The sequence below is a fragment of the Dendropsophus ebraccatus genome, chromosome 13 (genome assembly GCF_027789765.1).
Source record: "Dendropsophus ebraccatus isolate aDenEbr1 chromosome 13, aDenEbr1.pat, whole genome shotgun sequence".
Taxonomy (NCBI): domain Eukaryota; kingdom Metazoa; phylum Chordata; class Amphibia; order Anura; family Hylidae; genus Dendropsophus; species Dendropsophus ebraccatus.
The window spans coordinates 78,654,622-78,679,397 of NC_091466.1; the positions used below are offsets into that span (position 1 = coordinate 78,654,622).

The 24,776-nt window shown below is 48.3% G+C and overlaps 1 protein-coding gene across 7 annotated transcripts in view; it reads left to right on the forward strand.

Moving 5' to 3' along the window:
- Window positions 1-24,776, forward strand: part of DGLUCY (D-glutamate cyclase) — an 86,252-nt gene that overhangs the window by 2,570 nt on the left and 58,906 nt on the right. For 2 of the 7 annotated variants that reach the window (XM_069950724.1, XM_069950725.1), the window contains exons 2-4: window positions 1,628-1,744; window positions 24,105-24,192; window positions 24,374-24,467. In XM_069950724.1, coding sequence (XP_069806825.1) covers window positions 1,699-1,744; window positions 24,105-24,192; window positions 24,374-24,467 — 228 coding nt within the window. In that variant the 5' untranslated portion in view covers window positions 1,628-1,698. Of the gene's footprint in view, window positions 1-1,627; window positions 1,745-24,104; window positions 24,193-24,373; window positions 24,468-24,531; window positions 24,652-24,776 lie in introns of those variants that run through there. The other 5 variants (XM_069950726.1, XM_069950730.1, XM_069950733.1 and 2 more) reach the window with 5 other exon arrangements.

Consider the following 24,776-nt stretch of genomic DNA (forward strand, 5'->3'; position numbering starts at 1 on the left):
ATATACGGGAACACACAGCAGGTTATATCAGTGATATATACAGGAATACACAGCAGGTTATATCAGTGATATATACAGGAATACATAGCAGGTTATATCAGTGATATATACAGGAACACACAGCAGGTTATATCAGTGATATATACAGGAACACACAGCAGATTATATTAGTAATATACAGGAACACACAGCAGGTTATATCAGTGATATATACAGGAATACACAGCAGGTTATATTAGTGATATACAGGAATACACAGCAGGTTATATCAGTGATATATAGAGGAACACACAGCAGGTTATATCAGTGATATACGGAAATACACAGCAGGTTATATCAGTGATATATACAGGAACACATAGCAGGTTATATCAGTGATATATACAGGAATACACAGCAGGTTATATCAGTGATATATACAGGAATACATAGCAGATTATATCAGTGTTATATACAGAAATATATAGCTGTTATAACAGTGATATACGGGAATGCAGGTTATAGTAATGGTTTTACGAAGAATTGATTGTAGTTTTGTAACAGCTGGTGGGCCAATGGTTCCCCATATCGGGCTACCTGGTGCACTTTGGCCACCACATGTGACATGGTTTCATATGCATGCAGCAACCTCAATGTTAGAATATACCCTAACACCTGAGGGTGCTGTTCTGGTGGCCTTATTGGTTGTCACCCAGCTTTCCAAGAAACAGTCATGAGATCTGTTAAAAAACCTAAAGGAGAAAGCGATTCCAGCTTATATACATCCACGGGTATGCATTCATATTGTGAGCCTACATTGGTTTCATTGTGGTTTCGGTGACTATATTTAGACTCCTGTGAGAAATAGATAATTCAGGCAGTGGGCAGGAGACTGGTGGAGTGCTGTTTCCATCTGAACAGACCCTTGTGTGCTCTGTATACTCCCCAATTCTTGGAGAGAAGGAAGCTCAGGTCACTGCAACGTTTGTTTAGTGCAGGAAAAAAAGACGCCAGTGCTTAAATAAAGCACTCACGTAGGCGTCATGTGGTTATACAGCTTATAATGTGCCCCGTACCGACCTAGGCAGACCACTAAATATAGTCCATTATCCAGAACCCTGACCTGCCTGTATACCCAGGAGCGTGTACTCCTAAGGCTAGGTTCACACTGCGTTTTCAGCATCCGTTTAACGGATCCCTTTTTTTAACGGTCAAAAAAGTAGTGTCAACAGTACTTTATTGTGCGTAAAAAAAAACGCATCCATTTTGATCCCTTTTTCTTTTTTATAAGGGAAGTCAGTGAAAAACGGATGCACACAAATGAATCAGTTTTTTGCAAAAAAAAATCCGTTAAATGGATGCTGAAAACGCAGTGTGAACCTAGCCTAACAGTTCATGTTTTACTACACACAGGTATTCCTGGATCTAAGATGTGACATTCATATTACCATAGATTTACCATTAGAAATACCTGTTTGCTTTTGTTTAATGCACGAGAAATTTTATTGATCTTTGTATAACAAGAACATGGTATAAAAAGAAAAAAACATACAGTCAAATATATTAGAAAATATATGACGTTGTCATAGTACCACAAGAATAGTCTGAAAAGATGTCAACTAAAGCATTATGATGTTTGTTCCTAAAGAAATTGGCCACTTCACCAGTCACTTGATGAGGCAGGTCACTTCAGGACCCTGAGAGGAGAGGACAGCAGTGATGACCAGGCGGGGACAGAGCAGCAGTGGCGAGGGATCAGGGCACAGTGAGTAGAACTGCTTTTTATTTTAAATACACAGAAAGGCATTGGATAGAAAAAAAACTTGGTGGGCGAGAGGCGGGCACTGAGAACTAAAGTATAAGGTGTATGGTGACCTTAATATCGGGGTACCCCAACTTCCATTCTGCCTGACACTACACATCAGGGAGCACTTGGGGGATTTTCAAACCCTTTTAATCCCAACAGCCCTTTGAGCTCTTGAACAAGCTTATGGAGCATGGGATATTCAGCAGCTGTGGCGTCCCATGGGCTCTTTCCTTTGGTGGTATCACAGATGGGCTATGGGGGAATAGTTGGTTACTGTGTCACAACTGCATTATTTTAGCTCAGGTCACCAAAAGACAAAACTAAATTAGGATATCATGCCTCAGGGTTATCCATATCACGAAAACTTTGATTTGACTTGACCTGTCCACTTAGCCAATCACAGGGTAAGATGAGTGCTCAGTGCCTGCCCGCTCAGTGAGTCACCACGAGATGGGACACCGCTATTTACAGGTTCTGCTCATCTTAGAAGCAGAAAGAACACAGATTGGGGGAACAGGCATAACCAGGGCCCGCATCAGCACAGGGCTTACCTGAGCAAGTGCCAGGGTCCACAGTGCCTCCAGGGGCCCAGAGAAAGAGAGGGACCTGGTGTTCTAATGTTCAGCCTGATCACTGTAGTGCAGGGTGAGGGGGCTGAACATCAGAAGACAGGAGAGGGAGCAGGACCTGCACAGAGAGAGAAAAAAGGGTGATGGACCCCATCACATGACCTGAAGGTCCTCAACCTTACAGTGTGGAGAGGGAAGCCGGACAGAGAGGAAGAGGGAGAAGACTGAGCTGTAAGTGCTGTGTGTCTGTGTCAATAATGTGTGTTTGTGTATGTCAGTGAGGTCTCAAGTGATTGTGCATGGTGGATGGATGAGGGGCCTGCTGAAGCTCTGTCGCACGAGGGCCCGCAAAAACCTCGAGCCGGCCCTGGGAATAACATAATATTAAAATATACCTCTGTCATGCAGCTTTGTGCACAATAGTCATTTCTGTAATATAAATTTGTTGTTGGAATAAGCTTCTCCCTACCACATACAGTACAACCTTAGGAGACGGAGCTTCCCACTGCATCTCCATAGTGCCTGTCTCCAGTGAGAGATCCAGAGCAAAAGACTTGGCACCAGGTCACTCACTAGAGACGGGAGCCACGGAGATGAAGCGGAAAGCTCAGTCTCCTAAGGTTCCACTGTATGAGGCAAGGAGAACGGGCACTTGAAAGCCTATTCCGGCACCAAATTCAAAACACATTTCCATTAGAGAAATGACTATTGTGTACAACGCTGTAAGAAGAAAAAAAACATTGGAAGTATAGTTATAAAAAAACCCTTAACCTGTACACTTCTAAGTGTGGCCATAGCCGAAAAGAGGAATTAGCAATCTCTACTCTAGTTTGTGTCTATGATGTCGGGAAGGTTGTTGTCAGGGGCGGACAAACACAACCAGACAGTGGGCCTTGATCTGAACCCACCCACTGTCCCTGCCTAATTGCCTCTGTCGACCCTAGGCGGTCGCGGACAACCACGAAGACGTTCCCTGCACTGAGTATGTGGGACACAAAACACGACAGACAGACAAACACAATAGAGAATAGTGAACAAGCTAGGTCAAACCACACGGGCAACGCGGTACAAAATCGGCACACAAAGGAGAGTCACAGGTCAGGCGGGAGGTCAGGAACACGAGTAAGCAGGCAAAAGGGAATTAGGACGGGAAACGCAGGAATAGACTGGGGAGAGCTGGGACCAGGGGTTACCTAATAGCCAGCAATATTACACTGGCTAACACTTTACTATATACTGGACCAGGAGCCCGGACCAAAGGCTGATTGGTCCGGCCTCCTGAGTCCAGCCGTACTGCAGCTGATGCACTACAGACTGAATGGCCGGGTGATCCGTCACTCAGTCTGAGTGCAGTACTCACAGCTGTGTGCCGGCCAGCTGGCTGGCAGTCACGTGAGTCCACGGCACCGTCGGGTCTCCATGACGTCACTCGGCTCTGGCGGGTGGAGCGACGGCGCGCTCCCAAGCCGGCCGCCGGAGCCAAGCTGGTGGCAGACCCCGCTGGATCGTCGTGAGGTAAGTTCCGGACAGTTGTACCTATTTAATTTTTTCTGAACCTTGGTCAGACATCAGGATGGGAAATACAAAAATAGACCACTGACCACACTTGCTTACACCCAGACTTGTGTCACTTCTTCTGTAGCCTGTATGCACAGATGTAGCAGAGCTTAACCTCCCACTATTAACATAATGTACCTTGTTTGCAAAGTGTACAGTTGCAGTGAAGATGCAAAAGGGGTTGAGCTTCTTTAAAGTGAATATGGCTAAGCTGCAATATCAGACACAATCTTTAGACAGGTGTGGTGCTGTTTGGTAAAGGAAGCTAAGCAGCCCTGTTTTACCAATTATAGACAAGCAGTACACAATATATAATCAGTGCACCGACACACTCAGCTCTGCTGCACCAATGCCACATGTTCTTCTGTGCAGATTGGTAGACATTTTTTGCACCTTAGCAGATGTTTGCTTCTACAACTCAAATTGTTTTCTAATAATTTAGAAAAGGGGAAGAGAAGAGGGTTTCAATATGAAACATGAGAGGAAATGTTACTATGATGCCACAGCATGCAGAGATATGGTGCGGAGATTGTGCAAACCACAGCATGCAGCGACGTTTAGTGTGATCTAAAGACAGGTCGGGCCTGCAGATTCTGCCCTGTGCAGATAAAGAATTCTGTATAGACTTAGCTCCCGATATATAGCAACAATGATATTCTTTGCATTTCACTTATTCACCTCCTAATTATCCAGAATATCTCACAACCTACAACATAAGGAATAAAGAAGCGTTTTTGTATCTGTTCTCTATCATTACCTGCAATTATTGTTGCCATCTTTAGCATCAAGAAACATAAAAAGTACTAGTACAATCTCTTTTATTCTTGTTTCATTGCTGCTTTGCTGTAGCTTAGTCTTCATTGTGAGTCTTGAAGAGAAACATAGACCTAAATAGATGCTTTCACACATCGCTCAGAGACATTTCGGCAGTTTGCCGGTGCTGTTGTCACACTGAGAGATAGCAGGGTGCAATGTGCCCTGATCTGTGGGCACTGTGATCCTGAGACTGTTCCAAGTCCTGGTGCAAGAGATTCATGTGACCTCGGAACTGAGGGAAGTCAGCCAAGAAAACGTTCAGTATCTTCAGATACTCCTATAGGTTTCTATAGACTCCTATAGGTTTACATATGAATGAGGGCGAGGATATCCTATAATACCATTTACATGTGTATTACTAGAAGACTATGAAATGCAGCTAAAGACATCAGTGTAACAAGTATTTATAGTCCACACAGCAAACCCTGAAATAGGGCCACACTCCACCAACACCACATTCATTAGCAAGTACAGTTGTACCTTGGTTTAAGAGTAACTTGGTTTAAGAGCATTTTGGTTTAGGAGCTCACAGTTTTTCAAAATTGTGACTTGGTTTAGGAGCATCGCTTTGGTTTAAGAGCTCCCTGTACTGGGTGGGAGGAGGAGTGGATGAGGGGCATGGTCTGCATAGCGGGGTCTACAGCCCTGTACTCTGACCCAGGAAGTCTCTCTCACCTTCCAAATCATAGCAGATCCAGTTCAGGCTGGGGCTTACATCAGGGGACAGGACTGTGGAGGTAATCTCTCCATAGCTGTAACCCCTCTCTCCCCAGACAGAGAGCGCTGCATGTATGTGCCCACATCTGCCCTGCTCATTCCTTCATGCTCCCTGCAGTCTCTGTCAGCCTTGTGTTTCCCATCCTCTCCATTACTGTACAGTAACTTAATATATCACATATTCATCTGCTTCTCATTGTTTAATTTGTTTTACATGTTATTTTGAATAATAAATCATTATTTTTGGAGTGTGGAACAAATTGTCTCCATTTCTATGATTTCTTATGGGAAAATGTGCTTTGGTTTAAGAGTGGATTTGGATTACAAGCGCCGCCCCAGAACAAATTATGCTCATAATCCAAGGCACCACTGTACAGGAAAGCCTATAATAGGTCTCTGTAAGTCACAGGGCTAAGGAGCGTGCAAATAGTAATGTCAAGGTACAAGGATAATACACACACTCATACCATAGTAATAGGTTAATGCACACTGTAATGTCATAATACAGGTATAAAGCACACTGTGATGTCACAGTACAGGGGTGATGTTCAAAGTGATGTCTGTGTGGAATATGTAAATTAAAACACAATACTTTTATCTACAGTTTTTTTGCAGATTTTTTTCAAAGCTTGTAGATAAGACTTCACTGTCTTTGTTTGCAGAAAGTCCTGTCTGTCCGTGCGCCTCTTGTAGGGTGAGCGCCTGTGCTACTCATAGGCCTTTAACTTTAATAGCCACTGATGGAGGGGTCTAAATACTATATGGAGGTGCAGAGTGACCTAACTACTATAAGGGGGCACAAACTGAGCCTAGCTACTATATGGGGGCACAGAGGGGATCTAACTACTATATTGGGGCACCAGCGGGGACCTAACAATTATATGGAGACACAGAGGGGACCTAACTATTATATGTGGGTACAGAGGGGACCTAACTATTGTATTAGGACACAGAGGGACCTAACCACTATATGGGGGCACAGAGGGGTCCTAACTATTATATAGGGAGATAGAGGGACCTAACCACTATATGGGGGCACAGAGGGGTCCTAACTTTCATATGGGGAGAGAGAGGGACCTAACCACTGTATGGGGGCACAGAGGGGCTTGCCGTAAGTCAGTGGATATAAATACATTATTATCATTTGTACGGTGTGCAGCGCCTGTGTAAAGCTGGTATCCACCAAAATATGGTTTCTGCATAGGAGATATTAGTCTAAGGATTTTATTCTGCAACCGTATGGTGGTAATGGCAGTGGTCAAATCTTAGTCATGTTCTGCAACTAAAACGCACAGTGCAATGTCACCTATACTGCAGGCTTCACCCCTGGCTACAGCTATTTTTGCATTTAACCTTAACATTGCATAGGTTGAAAGCTACTGGAGGCCTGGTGCGATTACAGCATCCAGCAGTGACATTTGGTACCTGCTGTCTCTGGGTTTTTTATGCTGCTGTGTGAGTTGCACTAAAAAGAAGTCCCAATGGAGTACTCAGAGGCCCACTGAAACCTGGTGATGGTGCTGGACACTTGTCCTACACAGCTTTTCCATGGGAATGGGGTTTTAAATCACCTTGTTCTGCCTTGTCTACCCTAAGGGCAAAGAGACTGTATCACATAAAAATCGGCCCTAGAGAGTGTAATAGTAGCCATTGTGACACAATGTACAGGGCTAAGACAAGCTGTTATAGCAAAGCTAGCACAATATACCCCACCCAGTTTCCGCTTTACCTCTCTTTGTGCCAGTCCCAGTCTCTGGCGGCTTAGGGTATCCAGTACGCCAGTTTCTTTGTCACGTTACATAGTTACATAGTATGGTTAAAAAAAAGGACACGTCAATCCTGGGGAGGTTTCGGTGTATTTTACAGTATATTCAGCATAAAACATTATTTAGCAGTATTTGCCACCAAAAACATCAGAACCTAAAAAAAATAAAAAATAAAAATCAGTGATCAGTTTGGGTTAGGAAGACGGAGGTGGGTGATACCAGTCTGCATAGCCCTATGGAATATGTCAGTAGGAATTGATGAGATTTTTTAATAGCAATAGAGAACTGTTGCCTTGCAGTTTTATAGTCATGATGGAAGATGCTTACCCCAGCAGAAATCATGGTAATTCACCTAGAATATTCCAGCTCTTTTTGCAGTGTTGGTATAATTGTCATAACCTAGTCCTAGGGGCTTGCCTGTGCTCGGTATCGATCTGTCCCCGGCCCTGGTGCAGACCTGGTGCAGACCAGACTCCCATGCAACCGGTTTCACTATTAATAATACAAGAGTGTCCTTATTTCCATTGACCTGATTTCCAATGTGTTCAGACTTATTTGCCAGGACTTAGATTTCCTTCAAAGGTTTCTCTGCTGTGTGCGGAAGGAAAGCAGCGACTTGTGTTTTCTGGGTCAGGTATTTTAATTAATTCATCGCTCCCAAGCATCAGTGAATAAGGAGTCAATATTTAGTTTGCAGAATGTCAATTATTCCTATAGGGAACGGAGACGGCAATTAGGTTTATGCAATAACATCATTGGGTCCAATAAACAGCTGAAAAGCTACCTATACTACTATATGTACAAAACCACATAAAGAACCAATACCATGAAGCGGAATCATTGCTGGAATTTACAAGTAACCTTCCAAAGCTGAAGTCAGTCTGTGATGTCCTGCCTGACAGAAGATACAGGTTGTCGAATGACAGCCAGTGCCCGCTTCTTCATGGACATAGACAGGACTTTCTGCACTAGACGTCGACCTGCCGCTATAGACCTACACCCGGCGCTATAGACCTAGACCTGCCGCTATAGACATACAGTACACCTGCCGCTATAGACCTAAACCTGCCGCTATAGACCTAGACCTGCTGCTGTAGTCATACAGTACACCTGCCGCTATAGACATACACAATGTACAGGGCTGCCGCTATAGACGTACGCCTGCCGCTATAGACCTAGACCTGCCGCTATAGACCTAGACCTGCCGCTATAGACCTAGACCTGCCGCTATAGACCTAGACCTGCCGCTATAGACCTAGACCTGCCGCTATAGACGTACACCTGCTGCTATAGACATACAGTACACCTGCCGCTATAGACATACACCTGCCGCTATAGACGTACACCTGCTGCTATAGACATACAGTACACCTGCCGCTATAGACCTAGACCTGCCGCTATAGACGTACACCTGCCGCTATAGACATACAGTACACCTGCCGCTATAGACATACACCTGCCGCTATAGACATACAGTACACCTGCCGCTATAGACGTACACCTGCTGCTATAGACATACAGTACACCTGCCGCTATAGACGTACACCTGCCGCTATAGACGTACACCTGCTGCTATAGACATACAGTACACCTGCCGCTATAGACCTAGACCTGCCGCTATAGACGTACACCTGCTGCTATAGACATACAGTACACCTGCCGCTATAGACATACACCTGCCGCTATAGACATACAGTACACCTTCCGCTATAGACATACACCTGCCGCTATAGACGTACACCTGCTGCTATAGACATACAGTACACCTGCCGCTATAGACGTACACCTGCCGCTATAGACATACAGTACACCTGCCGCTATAGACATACACCTGCCGCTATAGACATACAGTACACCTGCCGCTATAGACATACACCTGCCGCTATAGACATAAACCTGCCGCTATAGATGTACACCTTCCGCAATAGACATACACCTGCCGCTATAGACATACACCTGCCGCTATAGACCTAGACCTGCCGCTATAGACTTACACCTGCCACTATAGACATACACCTGCCGCTGTAGACCTAGACCTGCCACTATAGACCTAGACCTGCCGCTATAGACGTACACCTGCCGCTATAGACATCCACCTGCCGCTATAGACGTACACCTGCCGCTATAGACCTAGACCTGACGCTATAGACATACAGTACACCTGCCGCTATAGACGTAGACCTGCCGCTATAGACCTAGACCTGCCGCAATAGACGTAGACCTGCCGCTATAGACATACACCTGCCGCTATAGACATACACCTGCCGCTATAGACATACACCTGCCGCTATAGACATACACCTGCCACTTGTCATGGCCGCTGCGGCGTCCCGTGCTCCGGGCCGCCGCCGCGACCGCCCTCTATCCCACGCAGCTGCCGGGGTCCCTGTGCAGGGACCCGGCGCTGCGGTCTGTTCGGCCCCGGGGGGCGCCTCACCTCGTCCCGCTCCGGTCTCCGTCTGTGCCGGCCGGCGCGCGCGTCCCCGCCTCCTAGGGCGCGCGCGCGCGCCAGCTGTCTCGGATTTAAAGGGCCAGTCCGTCCCTAATTGGTAGTTGCACCCAATCACTCCCTATAAATCCCAGCATGCCCATGCCTCTATATGCTTCCCATAGCGTTTGGCCCAGCTCCCTGTTGTTCCTGACCTTAGTCCTTGTCCCTTGTTCCTGTCTTCAGTCCTTGTCCCTAGTCCTTGCCCGCTGCCTTCCCATTGTTCCTGAGTCCTGTCCGCCACCTGCGAGCACGTCTTTTTTTAATCCAAATTATTTTTATTGAAATATATGCATTTTTTCTTTAACAAACAAAAACTCCCCAGAGGGCATACCCTCCGACCCCTACCCTCCCTAACCCTCCCCCCACCTGCGAGCACGTCTACTATCCTCTGCCTGCACTATCTCCTGCCTACTGCTCCTGCCACGCCTCGCCTGCCGTCACTAGCAACCAAGCCAGGGGTAGCGACCTGGGGGTCGCCTGCCGCAGCAAGTCCATCCCGCCTTGCGGCGGGCCCTGGTGAAAACCAGCAGCCCCTTAGACTCCGCTCCCTGGTGAGGTTAGTGCCATCGCTGGTGACGGCCCAGTGGATCCACTACTCCAGGCGTTACAGTAGGCTCCAACCATGGATCCCGGCGAGGTGCCTGATATCCGCGAAGTAGCCCGAGTGGTCACCCTACAGGCTTAACAGATCCAGCAACAGTCACAGCTTATCCAACAACTGACTGCAGCCGTACAGCAGCATACCACAGCTCAGCAGTCATCACCTCCTGCAGCCTCTTCAAAACTACGACTGGCTCTCCCAAGTAAATTTGGAGGTGACCCCAAGTTGTGCAGAGGATTCCTGACCCAATGCACTATGTATATCGAACTTCTAAGCAGTCAGTTTGCCACCGAGCGCTCTAAAGTGGCTTTCATTATCAGCCTATTGGAAGGTAGAGCTCTGGCCTGGGCCACGCCACTATGGGACCGTAATGATCCGGTTGCTGCCAATCTCCGAATCTTCCTGGACGAGTTCCGCTCTGTCTTTGAGGAACCTGCCCGTGCGTCTTCGGCTGAGACTGCTCTCCTCAATTTATCCCAAGGGACTTCCTCCGTTGGTGATTACGCCATCCAGTTCCGCACCCTGGCTGCGGAACTAGACTGGAATGAGGCCGCTCTGATTGCCACCTTTAAAAAGGGCCTGTCCAGTCAAGTGAAGGATGTGCTCGCTGCCCGAGACCTGCCTACCTCTTTGAACGAACTCATCCTACTGGCTACCAGAGTCTACACCAGGTTTTCCGAGAGAGAGGAGGAGGTCCGGCAAAAACGGCGTCTGAGTCTGCCCCGTCGCCATCCTCGGCTGGCACCGGTGTTCCAGAATCCCGTTGCTATGCAGGTGGAACGTGCTCGCCTGACAACTGATGAGAGGACTCGTCGACTGAACCTGAATCTCTGCCTCTATTGCGGTGGCGCTGATCACTATCGGCAGGGATGTCCCCAACGTCCTCAGCGTCCGGGAAACGCTCGCACCTAGGTCCGGTGGGAGAGGCCTCCCTAGGTGTGAATGCCACCTCTCCAAGGTTGACTATGCCAGTCTCCATCCAGACACCCTCTGGGCAAGTTCGTCAGACCACTGCCCTCATCGACTCTGGCGCTGCTGGCAGTTTCATTTCTGCTTCCTTGGTCCAAAGATGGCGGCTACCCGTGATCCAGCTAGCCCAATCTCGGTCTATCTCTTCGGTCACGGGCGAGATTCTTAACAAAGCGGTACACTGCCAGACTGTACCCCTAATCCTCCAGGTGGGCGCTTTACATCAGGAGAGGATCTCCTTCTACGTCTTGCGCCATTCCTCTTCTAACATCCTGCTGGGTCTTCCTTGGCTGCAATTACATACCCCTAAGCTTGACTGGAGAACTGGGGAGGTTCTCAGTTGGGGCCAGGACTGTCCAAATAGGTGCCTGAGATCTCCTCAACCCAAATGTTCTACGAGGTCACCTGCTTACGCCAAGCCTCTGTCTGGACTACCGGAGGATTACCAAGACTTCGTTGATGTCTTCTCGGCTAAGGAGGCGGACTCCCTACCACCTCATCGGCCCTATGATTGCCCTATAGACCTTCTTCCAGGAACTTCTCCTCCACGGGGTCGAGTATACCCCCTCTCTGTGCCCGAGACTGAAGCCATGTCCTCCTACATCCGGGAGAACTTACAGAAGGGCTTCATTCGTAAATCCACGTCTCCCGCTGGCGCTGGATTTTTCTTTGTGCAGAAGAAGGACGGTTCCCTCCGCCCATGCATTGACTACCGGGGCTTAAATAAGGTGACTGTCAAGAACAGTTATCCTCTTCCGCTAATTCCCGAACTATTCGACCGCCTTCGTGGAGCTAGGATCTTCTCCAAGCTGGATCTCAGGGGAGCGTATAACTTAATCCGTATTCGTGAAGGAGACGAATGGAAGACCGCTTTCAACACCAGGGATGGGCACTACGAATATCTGGTCATGCCATTCGGCCTATGCAATGCCCCAGCGGTCTTCCAGGAATTCGTGAACGATATCTTCCGATTCCTCCTCTATGTCTGCGTCATTGTCTATCTTGACGACATTTTGGTCTTCTCCCCTGACCAGCAGACTCATGTGGCACAAGTGCGTCAGGTCCTGCGAAGACTACGGGACAATCATCTGTACGCCAAGCTGGAGAAGTGCGTTTTCCATCGGCGCAGTCTTCCGTTTCTTGGCTATATCGTCTCCGACCAGGGTCTACAGATGGATCCGGCCAAGCTCTCCGCTGTCCTCCAGTGGCCACGCCCTGTGGGACTTAGAGCTATCCAACGTTTCCTTGGATTCGCCAACTATTATCGGCAATTCATCCCTCACTTCTCGACCCTGGTCGCACCCATAGTGGCTCTCACCAAGAAGAAGGCGGATCCCAGACATTGGCCTCCTGAGGCCAAACAAGCCTTCAATAGCCTAAAGTCTGCCTTTGCCTCTGCTCCTGCTCTAGTCCGTCCGGACGTCACCAGGCCGTTTTCGCTTGAAGTCGATGCATCTTCTGTGGGCGCAGGAGCCGTCCTCTCGCAAAGGGACAGATCAGGCAAGACCAGAACCTGCGGGTTCTTTTCTAAGACTTTCTCCCCTGCCGAGAGGAACTATACGATTGGAGACCGTGAGCTCCTGGCTATTAAGTTGGCACTGGAGGAGTGGCGTCATCTCCTAGAGGGGGCTAAACATCCCGTTTACATCTACACGGACCACAAGAACCTCCTCTACCTCCAATCGGCTCAACGCCTCAATCCCCGGCAGGCCAGGTGGTCCCTCTTCTTCTCTCGGTTCAACTTTACCATTCATTTCCGTCCAGCCGAGAAGAATATAAAGGCCGATGCATTATCCCGAGCATCCGATGTCATGGGGCAAGAGGAATCTCCTCGTCATATAATACCTCCCGATCGCCTAGTACCAGTTGCCACTTCTGCTCTGCAGAGACTGCCTCCCGGTAAGACCTATGTGCGCCCCGCACTCCGAAAACGTATCTTGAAGTGGGGGCATTCCTCTTTGGTGGCCGGGCATCCAGGAGCTCAAAAGACCGGGCAATTGATCTCCCGTCACTACTGGTGGCCCAATCTCCTCCAGGATGTCAAGGACTTTGTGGCTTCCTGCGCAGTCTGTGCCAGGAATAAGTCTTCCCGTCAAAGACCTGCCGGCCTACTTTTGCCCTTGCCAGTCCCCGACCATCCCTGGCACCACATTGGGATGGATTTCATCACGGACCTACCCCCATCTGCGGGCAATACAGTCATTTGGGTGGTGACGGACCGCTTCTCCAAAATGGCTCACTTCGTGGCCCTTCCTGGACTACCCTCTGCTCCTCGTCTGGCTCAGTTGTTCTTCCGACACATCTTCCGCCTGCATGGACTTCCTCTTCACATTGTGTCCGACCGAGGCTCTCAATTTGTCTCCAAGTTTTGGCGTGCCCTCTGCTCGCAGCTCCAAGTGAAGCTGGACTTCTCATCGGCCTACCATCCCCAGACCAACGGGCAAGTGGAGAGAGTCAATCAGATCCTGGGTAACTACCTACGTCATTTTGTGTCCAGCCGCCAAGACAACTGGTCCGATCTACTTCCATGGGCGGAATTCTCCTATAACCATCTGGACTCGAGTTCCACAGGCAAGTCTCCTTTCTATGTGGTCTACGGGCATCACCCTCGTCCTCCTCTGCCTCTCTCTCCATCCTCTGGGGTCCCAGCCGTGGAGGAGTTGTTATCTGACCTGCAGTCGATCTGGGAACAAACTCGACAGTCCTTACTCAAAGCCTCTGAACGCATGAAGGACCAGGCTGATAAGAAGAGGAGACCTGCCACAAATTTTCTTCCAGGTGACAAAGTCTGGCTCTCGGCCAAATATGTTCGACTCAAGATTCCCAGCTACAAGTTGGGTCCTCGATTCCTTGGTCCTTTCTCGGTGCTAAAACGCATCAACCCTGTCACCTACAAACTCCGCCTGCCCCCTACTATGCGGATTCCGAACGCCTTCCATGTCTCCCTCTTGAAGCCAGTGGTCCTCAACCGGTTCTCTGATAAGTCTCCGTTCTCTGTTCCACAAGCCCTCTCTGACGACGTCTACGTTGTTAAAGACATTCTGGCCATGAAAACTGTCAGAGGGAGACGATTCTTCCTGGTGGACTGGAGAGGATTTGGTCCTGAGGAGAGGTCCTGGGAACCCGAGGCTAACATCCTGGACAAAGATCTCATCAAGGGGTTCCTGCAGGCTAGAAAGAGGGGGAGGCCAAAGGGGGGGGGGGTACTGTCATGGCCGCAGCGGCGTCCCGTGCTCCGGGCCGCCACCGCGACCGCCCTCTATCCCACGATCCCACGCAGCTGCCGGGGTCCCTGTGCAGGGACCCGGCGCTGCGGTCTTTTCGGCCCCGGGGGGCGCCTCACCTCGTCTCCGTCTGTGCCGGCCGGCGCGCGCGTCCCCGCATCCTAGGGCGCGCGCGCGCCGGCTGTCTCAGATTTAAAGGGCCAGTCCATCCGCAATTGGTAGTTGCACCCAATCACTCCCTATAAATCCCAGCATGCCCTGTCCCTCGTGTTGGAGCCTCTATATGCTTCCCATAGCGTTTGGCCCAGCTCCCTGTTGTTCCTGACCTTAGTCCTTGTCCCTTGTTCCTGTCTTCAGTCCTTGTCCCTAGTCCTTGCCCGCTGCCTTCCCATTGTTCCTGAGTCCTGTCCGCCACCTGCGAGCACGTCTACTATCCTCTGCCTGCACTATCTCCTGCCTACTGCTCCTGCCACGCCTCGCCTGCCGTCACTAGCAACCAAGCCAGGGGTAGCGACCTGGGGGTCGCCTGCCGCAGCAAGTCCATCCCGCCTTGCGGCGGGCTCTGGTGAAAACCAGCGGCCCCTTAGACTCCGCTCCCTGGTGAGGTTAGTGCCATCGCTGGTGACGGCCCAGTGGATCCACTACTCCAGGCGTTACACCGCTGTAGACATACACCTGCCGCTGTAGACGTACACCTGCCGCTATAGACGTACACCTTCCGCAATAGACATACACCTGCCGCTATAGACATACACCTGCCGCTGTAGACCTAGACCTGTCGCTATAGACGTACACCTGCCGCTATAGACGTAAACCTGCCGCTATAGACATACACCTGCCGCTATAGACATACACATGCCGCTATAGACATACACCTGCCGCTGTAGACCTAGACCTGCCGCTATAGACCTAGACCTGCTGCTATAGACGTACACCTGCCGCTTTAGACGTACAGCTGCCGCTATAGACATACACCTGCCGTTATAGAAATACAGTACACCTGCCGCTATAGACATACACCTGCCGCTATAGACATAAACCTGCCGCTATAGACGTACACCTTCCGCAATAGACATACACCTGCCGCTATAGACATACACCTGCCGCTATAGACCTAGACCTGCCGCTATAGACGTACACCTGCCACTATAGACATCCACCTGCCGCTATAGACATCCACCTGCCGCTATAGACGTACACCTTCCGCTATAGACCTAGACCTGCCGCTATAGACCTAGACCTGACGCTATAGACATACAGTACACCTGCCGCTATATACGTACACCTGCCGCTATAGACCTAGACCTGCCTCTATAGATGTAGACCTGCCGCTATAGACCTAGACCTGCCGCTATAGACGTAGACCTGCCGCTATAGACATACACCTGCCGCTGTAGACCTAGACCTGCCGCTATAGACGTACACCTTCCGCAATAGACATACACCTGCCGCTGTAGACCTAGACCTGCCGCTATAGACGTACACCTGCCGCTATAGACGTAAACCTGCCGCTATAGACATACACCTGCCGCTATAGACATACACCTGCCGCTGTAGACCTAGACCTGCCGCTGTAGACCTAGACCTGCCGCTGTAGACCTAGACCTGCCGCTATAGACGTACACCTGCCGCTGTAGGCCTAGACCTGCCGCTATAGACATACACCTGCCGCTATAGACGTAAACCTGCTGCTATAGACATACACCTGCCGCTATAGACATACACCTGCTGCTGTAGACCTAGACCTGCCACTATAGACCTAGACCTGCCGCTTTAGACGTACACCTGCCGCTATAGACATACACCTGCCGCTATAGACATACACCTGCCGCTATAGACATACACCTGCCGCTGTAGACATACACCTGCCGCTATAGACGTACACCTACTGCTATAGACATACAGTACACCTGCCGCTATAGGCGTAGAAGTGCTGCTATCTTGATAATTTGTTTGCTAGATGGCAGTACCTGAGGGTCTGTTCACACATATGTCAAAGTCTTGAGAAGCCACAGCCAATACCCCATAGCCACTGTAAATACAGAGGTCTGACTCTTTCTTTTATGCTTGTCCTCCATTTATGATTGGTTAGCAGCATTGGCTTCTAATGGTGCTTTTAGACGGAATGATTATCGTTCGAATTTGCACGATAACGATCGAATTCGAGCGATAATCGTACGTGTAAACACTGCGAACGATCAAGCAACAAGCGAGAAATTGTTCATTTTGATCTTTTAAAATGTTCTCCAATCGTCGTTGATCGCAAAAAATTCGCAGATCGTTCCATCTAAACAGTCTCACCGATTCAACCTATGTTCGAGATAGGCTTAAGCGATCGCAAAACGTTTCCAAAACGATTTTTCCGTACGATGTATCGTTCCGTCTAAACGCTGATCGTTATAAAAAAACCATAGTTAATTCAAAATCGTTAATTATGCGATCGGGCGAATTATCGCTCCGTCTAAAAGCATAATAACTCTGCATAAGCAAGCGTCAATATGAGAACACTCGTTTACAACTTACCTGAGCAGCACTTTTGGTTGTATAGGAGGAAGGAGTTATCGCTGTGATTTTTCTGTAGCTATAACCCCATTCATATGATGGTAATAATTCTGAATATGTGAGTGAAGCTGCTGGATCCCGTCTGCAGCCTGTGCTGAGCCTGAAGCTTTATACAGATTGATTCCTGTATATACAGCCTGTGTGCATAGCTTATATCTATAAGGGTCCTATTAGACTAAGCAATTTTTCATTTTCACCGATAAAGGTTAGCAAACTTTTGGGAATGACCTGAAATCGTTCACCATCATACACAGAACGATAGTCGTTAGTTACAATGGTAATTATGTTCGTTACTACGATTGTTTACTCTGTCTGATCCCAGCAAAAGCACAAACCATATTGACATTTAGCGAACAATTATCAATGATTTTATGGTCAGCTTAAAGGGAACCTGTCACCCCCCGTGCCGGGGTGACAGGCTCCCGACCCCCCGCTACAGCCCCCTATACTCACCTGATCCCGCCGGGTCCTGCTTCTGGACACAGAGATCTCAGCCGCTGCAGCCGGCGCACGCGCTGAGAGATACAACACTCATAGAGAATGACGGGCTGCAGCGGCTGAGATCTCCGTGACCCGACCGGATCCAGAAGCGGGAACCGGCGGGATCAGGTTAGTATAGGGGGCTGTAGCGGGGGGTCGGGAGCCTGTCAACCTGGCACGGGGGGTGACAGGTTCCCTTTAGGGTAGCTTCACACGTACCGTATCACTGCATTTTTCACAATGTGTTTTTAATGCTGCGTCTTTAACGCTGCATTTTTGGTGCGATTTTTACAGGCGAGTTTTGATTTTCACATGAGAATCATATGAAAATCACAACGCGCATGTAAAAAACGCAGCGTTAAAGATGCAGCGATACGGTACGTGTGAAGCTACCCTTAAAGGATATTTCATGCAAACTTTTGATATGTTGCTGCCCATGGTGAGACTAACAATTGAGTCTCCTTCTCCCAGTTCTCAACTTCTGCTTTCTGCTGAAGACACAAAAACTGTGTGAGCTTATCTCTCTGCCTTCCCCTCCTCCCTCTTCCATTCTGAGACGGCTGATGTAAACAAGTTCCTGGCAGGCTGTATCTGCAACATTGTAGCTTCTTTGTAATGCTGGGAGGGTTTTTTTTCTTAAGGTCAAATTGCTAATGAACTGACTGTGATTACCCCCCCCTCCCCCCCAGTATTACAAATAAGCTACAATGTTGCAGATACAGCCAGCCAGGGACTTGTTTACATCAGCAGTCTCAGAATGGAGGGGGAGACCGAGAGAAAGGCTCACACACAGATTTTTGTGTCTTCAGCAGAAAGCAGCAGCTGAGAACTGGTGGAAGGAGACTGAATAGATAGTAACAGGTATGGAAGGAATTGTTAGTCTCACTATGGGCAGCAACATATAAAAAGTTATGTTTGATTGGAATAACCTTTTAAAACATGCGATTAACAACACACAAACAACTTATTGATTGTTGCCTGCATACACATAGAAAGATTATGGTTAAAATTTAAATACTATAACGATTTTTCGCATGACAATTGATACTCATAGGGCCCTAAGTCCTGCAACAGAGACAAAAGATGACACGTCTTGCTAATCTGAGAACCCAAACAGGTGTGAGAGTCTATAGACTATAAAGTCCTTATAGTGGAGTCAGGTGCTGATGTGCGAGGATGGTTGTAGACGTCAGGCATGGGTTACCCAGCACTCCACCACATCTATTCAAGTCTTGGAAATATTGTTCCCTTAGTGTTTTTACATGTAAATAAACTATATGACATGTTGGGGGACACACATCGAGGGGTGCGCCGGGTGCAGCCCCAAATCACGCAAAACTTTATACCAGTGTTCTCCAACCTGTTACGGCAACTAGAGAACCATAGGTGGGGACACAGCCCTGGGCAGCACATAGAGGAAGGCTGGGGGACACACAGACTGACTGGCCATGCTGGGAGTTGTAGTTTTGCAGGAGCTGAAGAGCCACTGTTTGGGAAACATTGCTGGGGAATACATAAGGACTATGAAGGCATGCTGGGAGAGATTGGGAGGCACAGGCTGGAGACCATCACTCTGTAACTTCAGAAGGATTCTGGGAGTTCTTTATTGTCAGGTAAAAACACATAAAGCTGAATGTTAGTGAGCCCTGAGGATTGTGTGGCTTACATCAACCAATAATGACTATTTACATGATTCAGACATATGACATGGCGCACACATACAACATGTGACAGACTTATCCCACACCTACATAGATGTATACAGAAGTATCACAGCGGATACAGCAAACACACACAACAGCTGCCAGTCTGGAGGGGGGTACAGGGGTCTGGAGGGTTAGACAGAGGAGTCTGGGGGGAGACAGAAGAGGCAGACGTTCTGGAGGGGATATAGAGAGGCCTGGAGAAGGCAGAGGAGTCAGGAGGAGATATAGAGAGGTGGAGGAGGCAGAGGTGTCTGGAGGGGATATAGAGAGGTGTGGAGGAGGCAGAGGAGTCAGGAGTAGATATAGAGAGGTGTGGAGGAGTCAGGAGGAGGTATAGAGAGGTGTGGAGGAGGCAGAGGTGTCTGGAGGGGATATAGAGAGGTGTGGAGGAGGCAGAGGAGTCAGGAGTAGATATAGAGAGGTGTGGAGGAGGCAGAGGTGTCTGGAGGGGATATAGAGAGGTGTGGAGGAGGCAGAGGAGTCAGGAGGAGATATAGAGAGGTGTGGAGGAGTCAGGAGGAAGTATAGAGAGGTGTGGAGGAGGCAGAGGTGTCTGGAGGGGATATAGAGAGGTGTGGAGGAGGCAGAGGAGTCAGGAGGAGATATAGAGAGGTGTGGAGGAGTCAGAGGAGTCTGGAGGGGATATAGAGAGGTGTGGAGGAGTCAGGAGGAGGTATAGAGAGATGTGGAGGAGGCAGAGGAGTCTGGAGGAGATATAGAGAGGTGTGGAGGAGTCAGGAGGAGGTATAGAGAGGTGTGGAGAAGGCAGAGGAGTCAGGAGGGGCTATAGAGAGGTGTGGAGGAGGCAGAGGAGTCTGGAGGGGATATAGAGAGGCCTGGAGAAGGCAGAGGAGTCAGGAGGGGCTATAGAGAGGCCTGGAGAAGGCAGAGGAGTCAGGAGGAGATATAGAGAGGCCTGGAGAAGGCAGAGGAGTCAGGAGGAGATATAGAGAGGTGTGGAGGAGGCAGAGGAGTCTGGAGGGGATATAGAGAGGTGTGGAGGAGGCAGAGGAGTCAGGAGGGGCTATAGAGAGGCCTGGAGAAGGCAGAGGAGTCAGGAGGGGATATAGAGAGGTGTGGAGGAGGCAGGGGAGTCTGGAGGGGATATAGAGAGGTGTGGAGGAGGCAGAGGAGTCTGGAGGGGATATAGAGAGGTGTGGAGGAGGCAGAGGAGTCTGGAGGAGATATAGAGAGGTGAGGAGGCAGAAGAGTCTGGAGGGGATATAGAGAGGTGAGGAGGCAGAGGAGTCTGGAGGGGATATAGAGAGGTGTGGAGGAGGCAGAGGAGTCTGGAGGGGATATAGAGAGGTGTGGAGGAGGCAGAGGAGTCTGGAGGGGATATAGAGAGGTGAGGAGGCAGAGGAGTCTGGAGGGGATATAGAGAGGTGAGGAGGCAGAGGAGTCTGGAGGGGATATACAGAGGTGTGGAGGAGGCAGAGGAGTCTGGAGGGATATAGAGAGGCCTGGAGAAGGCAGAGGAGTCAGGAGGAGATATAGAGAGGCCTGGAGAAGGCAGAGGAGTCAGGAGGGGATATAGAGAGGTGTGGAGGAGGCAGAGGAGTCTGGAGGGGATATAGAGAGGTGTGGAGGAGGCAGAGGAGTCAGGAGGGGATATAGAGAGGTGTGGAGGAGGCAGAGGAGTCTGGAGGGGATATAGAGAGGTGTGGAGGAGGCAGGGGTGTCTGGAGGGGATATAGAGAGGTGTGGAGGAGGCAGGGGTGTCTGGAGGGGATATAGAGAGGTGTGGAGGAGGCAGGGGTGTCTGGAGGGGATATAGAGAGGTGTGGAGGAGGCAGAGGAGTCAGGAGGAGATATAGAGAGGTGTGGAGGAGGCAGCAGGGTCTGGAGAAAGATAGAGGGGGCAGAGGGTCTGAAGGAGGAACAGGGGAGTCTGGAGCAGGCAGAGGGGTCTGGAGTGGTCAGTATTATCTGGCTGGTACGTAAGCAGGATCAGCAGTGTGTATGTCTATAGTGGAGTAAGGGAATCCGGCCACCTTATATCTCATGTAGGAAAGAAATCTGGATATTTATCACTGAGAGGATCTGTAGACATTTCAGAATAATGTAATTGTATCACTGAGAGGATCTGTAGATATTTCAGAATAATGTAATTGTATCACTGAGAGGATCTGTAGATATTTCCGAATAACGTAAGTGCCGGAAATAGTTTCACCCTTTTTGTAGCTAAATATACAGGGACCCCAGAGAGTCATAAATTGGCAGTAATAAAGCTCCTCCTCATAGAGAGGTATGAGAGGTATGCTGCAGTGACACATCCTTACCAACAGAGGGCAGCTTAGGACCCTATGGCTCATAGCTCTTACTTACATACTTTGGTATGGTTGTTGGTATGGTATGGGAGGGTTTGGTTGTTGTTTTTTGGAGTCAGTCTCACATGTAATAGGCTTAGATACAGTAGCTCTTCATACAGTCTTGCAGGTGATAAGCTTAGATACAGCAGCTTCACACAGTATTACCGATGACAAGCTCAGTTGAATTAGCTCAGCAGATAGTATCATGCATGATATGCTTAGATACAGAAGCTCAGCAGACAGTATCGCTGGTGATAACCTTAGATACAACAGCCACACACACATATAGTATCACAGGTGGCTGCCACTAACACACATTATGTACTTAGATACATTACTTAGCAGACAGTACAATCCATGATAGACACCAGCTCCCTACTGAAATCCCTCATGGATACAGAAGCGGTGTCTTGCACACTCCCTGGCTCACTGACACACTCACTTTTGACACACTGAGACAATCTACCTCAGGTCCCTCAGGATTCCTGGAAAGCTGCAGAGTGATTCCAGTCTTGTGAGACACCAGGACACCAGGCCCTATTCCACGGAACGATTATCGTTCGTATTTGGCCGATATCGGCCGCTATGGACGATAATCGTCCGGTAGAAAAGAGTGCAACGATCCGCCGACATCGTTCATGTCGGCTGATCGTTGCAGTCGCTTGTTTTTCAACATGTTGAAAAACAAGCGACTGATATAGCAGCGATCTGCTGCCGCCGCTCCGTTGAGTAGGAGCATCGGCAGCAGACGCTGCTATATCCTATGGGCTGCCCGGACGATCAGCGATCCCCGGGCAGCCCCCCCGCAGCTCCCCGCCGCCCCCTCCCGCACTCACCCGCTCGCTGCAGCCGCGTTGAATAGCGGCGGCAGCGAGCAGGGAACGAGGAGCAAACGAGCACTGAGAGCGCTTGTTTGCTCCTCTAAACGACCTGTGGAATAGGGGCATAAGAGAGAATGTGTGCCAGAGGGAGGTCACTCACAGAACACAGAGATTGTAGTCATCTTTATTTATACTCTCCCAAGGACGACATATTAAAGGGGAATCTACAGGGTCGAAGTGCATTGCTCTGCTAAAAGGGAACTCTGATGCAGAATCTGAGCATCCATGTGAGCTCTCATATCTGAGCCCAGCACTAGAGATCCTTCTGCATAAGAAAGTCCCCTGATTTCCTCTGTCAGTGAAGCTGATTCAGCAGGAAGTTAAAAAGCTTGTTTGCCAAAATTTTTTTTACTTTCAAATCAATTGGTGCAAGAAAGAGCCAGAGATTTGTAATTTACCTTTATTAAAAAAAATCTCAATTCTTTCAGTACTTATCAGCTGCTGTATGTCCTGCAGGAAGTGGTGTATTCTTTCCAGTCTGTAGAGTAGGAAAGTTTTTTTTTAATAGAAGTAAATTACAAATTATTATTTTTTTTTTTTGTGAACTACCCTTTAATGGATTCCTGCAAGTTCTATTCAAATAAATGGCGCAGTTGTAGAATTCTCTGTTAAAGTCTGTGTGAATAACCCCTAAACCAGGGGTGTCAAACCTGTAGCCCCCCTGCTATTGTACAACTACAGTTCCCATCATGCTTGGACATCAAAAGTCAAAGACCTGATGGGAATTGTTGTTTTGCAATATCTGGGGGCCACAGTTTGACATTTGTCTGTCTGTACCCTAAAGGATATCCAGGATGAGAAAATTTAATTTTTTTTTTCAAAAACAGTGCCACTCCTACCTTAGGCTGTGTGTGGTATTACAATTAAGCTCATTTCACTTTAGTTGAACTGAGCTGCAAACTCCCCACCCAACCTGAGGACAAGAGTGGTACAGTTTCTGGAAGAAGGCAGACATATTTTTTAGGCCTGTACAACCCCTTTAATTGCTGCAAGCAATATGAGCCCAAGTTTTCTATGGCACCACACAATTACACTGGTGCAAACACTAGTCTGGGGCTGTGAGTGAACTGTATGTATATATATATATATATATATATATATATATATATATATATATATATATATGACATCTATACAGATCAGGGGTACGGAACCTTAGCTCTCCAGCTGTTGCAAAACTACAACTCCCATCAAGCCTGGGCAGCTAAAGCTTTGGCTGTCCAGGCATTATGGGAGTTGTAGTTTTGCAACAGCCGGAGAGCCAAGGTTCCTTATCCCTGATATTGATCATAGTAGCCATTGGGCAGTGTTTCCTGTTGCACCCCAGCTGATGCAAAACTACAACTCCCATCGTGCCCTGACTGACAGTGTTCCCAAATCTGCGGCTGTGCAGCTGTTATAGTTGTGCAAGAGCTGAGGAGCCACAGGTCAGGGAACACCGCTGTAAAGTGAGTATAGCAGAACACACTGTGGCCCTAACATGTACCTGTATGGAATCTCAGCAGCTTAAAGGGACCCCATACAATTTTGTATATTTATTTAATTTAATTACTTAATCCTGTAATGTATAAATGTAATCTCTGTATAGTGTAAAAAAAAAACTGTTGGTGCTATACAAATAAATATTATTAGTAGTAATTATATTATCTTGATTTGGTTTTTTACAGGCATAAGACAAGGATACAATGGGGCTTTGGGCAACATGACCGCTGACTGTTTCCAGCAGCAGCCCGTGTATGAGAGGAGCTGCACAAGGTATAATAAGCCTAAAATATATACAGCGTCTCTCACTGCTTTCAAAATAGCTGATAAAGTGTAGGAAATGTTAACTAATAAATACGAATAAAGAAATCATGACCTTAGGAAATAGCTGGAAACAGTAATAATAGTAATAATAATAATCCACACTGTAGTGATTTTGTTCTCCCACCACTAGATGTCGCTGTGATACTGAGAACCTTTGTTTAGCAGGAACTTTGTTTCCTTTCTGCAGTTTCAGTTGGGAGCTCAACCTTCAGTTGTGCAGGAAGGTGAGTATGGTGTCACTTCTGCTTGTATATGTTTACGACTTGTCATTTACTAAGCTGGAAGTCTCCATTCATAATATCCTAGTACAGAGGAAGATCATAGTCACCTATGGAGGAAGTGTACAATGATAAGAAGATCTTTCTCAATGTTTAACAATTCATGAATTAGAATTAAAGTATGTAACAGGTAAAATAGCAAATGGACATAAAGAAGGCATAAAGCATACCAGGGAAGACTTTAATGGTGCGTTCACACCTACAGGATCTGCAGCTGATTTTCTGCAGCAGATTTCAGTTAAATAACTGAACACA